General features: G+C 32.0%; 1 protein-coding gene across 1 annotated transcript; it reads right to left on the bottom strand.

Moving 5' to 3' along the window:
- Positions 1-2110: 2110 nt before the first annotated feature.
- Positions 2111-5492, bottom strand: LOC101511435 (uncharacterized). The gene is made up of 6 exons (XM_004498275.4): positions 5076-5492; positions 3847-3961; positions 3535-3746; positions 3416-3443; positions 2754-2862; positions 2111-2419 (listed from the first exon to the last, which is right to left on the bottom strand). Exons 1-6 carry the CDS (start codon positions 5346-5348, stop codon positions 2338-2340), a joined length of 819 nt encoding a protein of 272 aa, XP_004498332.1. The 5' UTR covers positions 5349-5492; the 3' UTR covers positions 2111-2337.
- Positions 5493-6101: the final 609 nt, after the last annotated feature.

Here is a 6101-nt window from a genome sequence, read left to right as displayed (position 1 = left end):
AGCATCAACCACGTTACTTTCTTAATTGTGAGAATGAAGAGAACTATGATCTTCTACATTTAAGAGAAAATATCTGTCGTCGTTGAAATTTTGAACGGTTTTCATGTACAATCATGAAAGTGGTTCACATTAAAATTTGTCCGTATTTTTCTTCAATTCACTCATTCCTCCAAAACTTCACCTTATACATCTGTTACTTACCATGCAATTTAAGTGGTCTACTATGGACTATGACTTAAAAATTGTTCAAAATTCGAATGACAACACACATTGTCTCATGAACGTATAAGTCCATGGTCGTCCTTATTTTCACGATTAAGAGAATGACTTGATTGATACTTGTTCGATAAAGCAAGGAAAAATAAATACACGTCCCTTAAAATTCAACTTGTTAAGCCGACATCAACCATGTCACTGATTCAATTATAAATATGATGAAGGTCGTGAACATCTACTTCTGAAAAGTATCGATGATCATCTTTAGAATTTCATGCAATTTTAAATTTTGATCCAACATAAAACATATGTTGTATTGGTCCACCAAATAGCTGCAATTTTTCCTCTTAAAGTTAAATTATTATGGACATAAACTAAAGACACACACATATACAACTATTCTCCACATTTTAATACAGACAACTTTGTAACAAATAATTTTATTTTCCTCTTAAAGTTAAATTATTATGGACATAAACTAAAGATACACACATATACAACTATTCTCCACATTTTAATACACGACAACTTTGTAACAAACAATTTTATTTTCCCACCAAGTATAATACAAGAGACGTTTACTTCCTCCATAGTGAAATATAAGCAAATATGATAATTGAAAAAAGTTTATATATTTAGACTTTATTTTTAAACTAAATACATCAACTTTTGTTTTTGTTTATAGATGAGATGATATAATTATAACTAGAAACTTCCACACAACTACGAAAGTCTCGGGTTCAAACACTAAGACTTAATAACTTGTGCTCTAGAATAACTTCCTTATGTCTAACTTAGTTATGTCCTACTTAAATCCTATCTTACTTAAACTTGTATATCATTTAATTTTTCATTTAGTCTAAAACAAAATTTAGAATCTAATAAAAAGAAGCATAATTTGTTCTTACTAGTCAATGAACACTCTCGAGAAACACACACACAGATTAGAAGTCTTAAAAGGGGAGTAGGGGTGGACAATGGACGGGTTCAGATTCAAATTCCACATTCGAATCAACCCACGGGTGACATATGTAGACCCATTTTTGACTCTTTTATAGCGGATTAGGTCGGGTCTCGGGTTTCGGGTTAGACGGGTCGGATTTATTGGATAACCGTTGAAGGGCTAATGTGTTTTTTAGCCGTTTTTCATAAATAAATAAAAAAAGTTCCTACTAGATCAAATCCTAACACAAGAGTAACTTCGACGAGAAAAGCAAACCAAAACACACAAATTATAATATCTTTCAAACAAACAACAGAAGATGGTGAAACGATGATGGGTGAAACGGCGACGATGGTGAAGGCTAGGGTGAGACAGCAACGACGGTGAAGGCTAGGATGAGACGACGACGATGATGACGACGACAACAATGTGAAGATGTGGATATGGCTGTGTGTGAGCATCAGAGACAAGAGTTTGAGAGAGTGGGGTGGCTGAGTTTGAGAGCGGAAAATGTGAGAGATTAGGGTTTCAATTTATAATTGGACCTTTTTTATAAAAAAAATAAACTAAAAATTTGATTTTGACTATGTTGGGCCCTGTGTACCTGTGATGGGCATATCTGTCACTTTATATTATAATAATAATAATAATAATAATAACAATAATAATAATAGTAATAATAATAATAATAATAATAATAATAGTAATAATAATAATAATAATAACAATAATAATAATAATAATAATAAATTCAGTCGAGTTTGGGTATCGACGAGTACAAATTAATCATCTGAACCCGACCGTATAGACCCATTTAAACCCTTATTTTTTACCCGCCTAACCCACCAACCCGTATAAACCTGCCCCGTATGTTTAATATCCTATTTGGTCAGTTGGGTCCGGATATGTTGTCCACCCCTAAAGGAGAGTGTAAGAAAACACGACCATTAATGGTACAATAATTAAATATTGAATACAATTTATTGACGAGGCAGCAACATTGTTGGATGCAAGATTTGTAGCAAGAAATAGCAAAGAACAATTTTATTTACAAATTATTTACAAAAGCTAGATCTTGTAGGAATTAATTAACAAATTGGTTTCCTCACACAAGGCACTATATAATCTCCATGCATTAGCATGCATTATACATTTGCATGTTCATGGAACAGCCCTCTTTAGAGCATCTTCAGAGCGAGTTTACTGCCCGAATGAACCCCCTTTGCCGCAACTTTTATCAATGAACGGCTTTGGTACAGCCTGGAAACAAAACATTAAATAATAAAATCTAAAATATTAATTAGCATTCAAAATATCCACATACATTCATTTTGGTAGTATTACATTTTTATATTAGGTCAAACCCGTCCATACAAAACCTATCACCTCATAAGGTGAAAAGTGTCTCTCTTTATAAATACATTTCATGTCTTATCTCTATTTAATGTTAGACTTGAGTTTTTTTCCCCAAATGGTACCACTTAGTTGTGTAATCAGATTGAATTGAGGCTAAAAATCAGCAACCTAATTTTTAGTGCAAAACAACATGAAAGCATAACAACAGTTTCAGAAGAGAGAGAGAGAGTGATGTTACCCTGCCAAAGCAAGTCCCCAAGTAGATAGAGCATAAAACAACTTTCCAGCATTCCAAATATCTAAAATCTTTTCCAGTTTGCTTGTACCAGACAATGCTTTAGATAGATCTGTCATCAGATGATTTAAAACATCAGATAGAAACATTTTGTTACTTAATTTATCACAGTAGCAAAAGGTGTGTAGATAGATACTTCATTCAAAGTCATGCCAATGTAAATATTGTCAATGGTTGAAAGGACAATAATAAATAATTTGTAAGTCTACCCAACAAGCATCAGACTTAGAAAGCATGACAGTGGTTCCCAGCAGACAACCCCCAATAAATCAGAATTTTGATATAAAAGACATTAATGAGGGGTTTGGTTCAAAGGAAAAGGGGGGAGGGAAAATCCTAGATATTCTGTATGGTTAAGAGAAATGAGGAAAGGGAAAACAGCTCTCTCCTTGTTTTCTTTGCACAAATGCACAGGATGGAGAGGGAAAACAAAAATAATATACTATTTTCCCTCATCCAGCAAAGAAAAAATTAATCGTAGAACCTTTAGTCAATCCATTTGAGCACAAGCATATTACAAGATACAATTCTGTATCCTTACGATTTGGTAAGGAAATGTGAATGGAAAAACCATTAAAAATATAGTCATCTGACAGAAAACTTACTTTGCTGTAGTTCCTCTGGTGACAACTTCTGCAATTATAATGAGGAAAACAATGTAAGATGCAGCATATCAAATTTAAAATAAGGCATTTTGGTGTATGGGTTGGGTGAGTGTGTATACCAGGCATTTTGGGTTTGACATAATGCATCTTGCCATAAAGTTGGCAACTCCATCAACCACGTGTTCCTCACTGATGACCAAGTAACTCTCATCATCAATCCCACTACATTCCTCAAAATTAATAGGATCCCTCTCATCTGTTACCCAAACCCACCAACTGGGTTCTTGAGAGTCTACATTGATTAAAATATCCGCAGATTGATAATCAACCTCTATCAAATGCCAACAAAAACACATAACAAATTGTCAATATCAAAATAGTCTATCTCACACAAGGCATGCCATCAACAGCAGATAAATTTAACTAAATACCAGTGGCCTCCTTAAAAGGAAATTGATTTCCTCCACAAGCGGTTTCCTGTTGTAGAATCTTGAGCCGAGTTAAGTACTCATCAGACCTCACTGTAGCAGCTAATCGCATGTGTAGCTACAACCAAATAGCACCCAAAACATAAATGTTTAAAATAGGAACCATAATAGTCAGATGGTAGCACCTATGAAACAATAATACAGACACGAACACAAGATACAAACTGACACAGACATTCATAATGATTTAAGAAAATAGTAGGGACCGAATGTAAGAGCATGCGTTAGTGTTTGATACCGACACATATTGTAAACCAGACATGCCTTGAATCTGAATTGTTTGTACTACGTAGGTAATACCTCTGAAGCATGGATTCTTTACGTTAAGTACCATTACCAAATATGTACCTGCGTTAAGTACCAGTACCAGATATGTACCTGGTACCAGTACTTGTGGATACTCCTTTTTCCTCATTCTGTTGTCAAAATTTGTGACTTTTTTATATATCAGTATAATATTATTTGTATACTTGAGTTTCTTCGTTGTTGTAACCGAAAACAATTTAAACTTTTACTATAATTGTGTTGTGAAAATTGAACAACATAGCTCTGTTAGTTACATTATACAAAAAAAGTCATGTTCCCGTATCCCACAATCAGTATTGTACCCGTACCTATGCATCATAGGGTTAAATCAAAACAAGGGTAGAGATTTTCTAGCTTTGATAACTTTATGGGTCATGCTAACAATTAAAGGAGGAAATTTTGTATTGGAAAAAACAAAATTTGAACTTTTACAAAGTTAAATGCACAAGTTTTTATATTCTTTCAGTGTTATTTTTCTATATTTGGATCACTAAAGCATTTCCCTAACTTAATTTCTATCTCTATCTCTTAACAAATAAATGCTCCTAAAATAATAGATAACCCTTAGAATGAAAATGCATCCTACTTTGTAATTGCAGGTCAAACAATAATGCATAACATGATTACCCCATATCCAAAGTAGCTCACTATATATCAAACTAATGAAATTTTTACAAAGCAACTAGTCTAATAGCACCCTATACACACACACAAAATCCGATTATTTGTTTCATAATTTGATCAGCACCCAATTCAAAATGCAGTTTTTTTAAGAGCCAAAATTAATCAATTAATAAATACATTATTATTTTTTGAAAAAATTAAATAAATAAAAAATGAAAATGGAATAGGATGTGTATATATACATCGGGAGGGCAATTGTTGAGGAAGGAGGGTGATTCAGAGAGGTTATGAAGAAGCTTAAGATTCTGGTCGAGCAAATTCCTGAGGCGTCGATTCTCCGATTGAAGAGACTCCAAGTCGTGGTCGGAGTGGCAATTATCGTTATCGTCGGTAGTGACGGGGGGATTTCGGTGACGATGATGGTGATGGTGGTGGCATTCAACGGCGGTCCAAGCAACGTCGGCAACTTCAAGCACCGTCTTGGCAACATGTACGGCGGCGTGGTGAGATGGCATGGTTCGATTATTAGGGATTTGATATTTTGAAAATTTAGGGCGAACCCAAAATCCCTAATTGGAATTCAATTTCTGGCAGGTTACGTGCCTTCGTTGTTTCCGTGTTGTGGGCTTTAAATCTTATCTCGAGCTGGTTTTTGCCATTTTGTTAATTTTGTAATAAGCCGTTACACCTAGCTTTTTAACGATGAGTTTCACTTAAAAATCATTTTTTGATAAAATTGTGATTATTATCTGTTAAATATTTAATAGTAAATATTTAAATTATTAAATGTGAAAATTAATTTTTTAATAAATAACAAATTAATTTGAAATAATTTTTAATATTTTTAATAGATTTTCATAAAAAATGTTTTTAGAAATATAACGATATTATTTAAAATAATTCGATATAAAAGTGGATTTATTGACCGCATTAGTAATGAGTTAACGTTAGCTAACACAATAAAAAAAGATAAATTTTATTATTTTAACTGTTATTTTATGTAAATTTAAGATTTGTATTTACATAATTTAGTTATCAAATTTATTTTATTTTTAAAAAATTTATTTTATTTTTAAAAAATTTATTATACATTTATTTTGAAATTATTTAATAAATATCAAATAATTTTAAAATTTTATATAAATTTGTTCAATAAAAACTTTTAATTTACTAGTTAAATTAATGAAATTTACTATTTATTTGAGTTATTAAAATAAAATAATTCATCTTATAAAATTAATTGATATATATATATATATATATATAAT

Source organism: Cicer arietinum, chromosome 4 (genome assembly GCF_000331145.2).
Source record: "Cicer arietinum cultivar CDC Frontier isolate Library 1 chromosome 4, Cicar.CDCFrontier_v2.0, whole genome shotgun sequence".
Taxonomy (NCBI): Eukaryota; Viridiplantae; Streptophyta; class Magnoliopsida; order Fabales; family Fabaceae; genus Cicer; species Cicer arietinum.
The sequence above is the reverse complement of the archived record's forward strand: the minus strand, read 5'-3'. Positions and strand labels throughout refer to the sequence as shown.

Bases quoted from the DNA above. Each gene is read 5' to 3' on its own strand.
- LOC101511435 (XM_004498275.4), bottom strand. From the start codon at position 5,348: ATGCCATCTCACCACGCCGCCGTACATGTTGCCAAGACGGTGCTTGAA. The intron at 3,962-5,075 runs GTATATATACAC...ATTTGGTTGTAG, and splicing joins TCAACAATTGCCCTCCCGAT to CTACACATGCGATTAGCTGC. The intron at 3,444-3,534 runs GTATACACACTC...TTATAATTGCAG, and splicing joins TGTCAAACCCAAAATGCCTG to AAGTTGTCACCAGAGGAACT.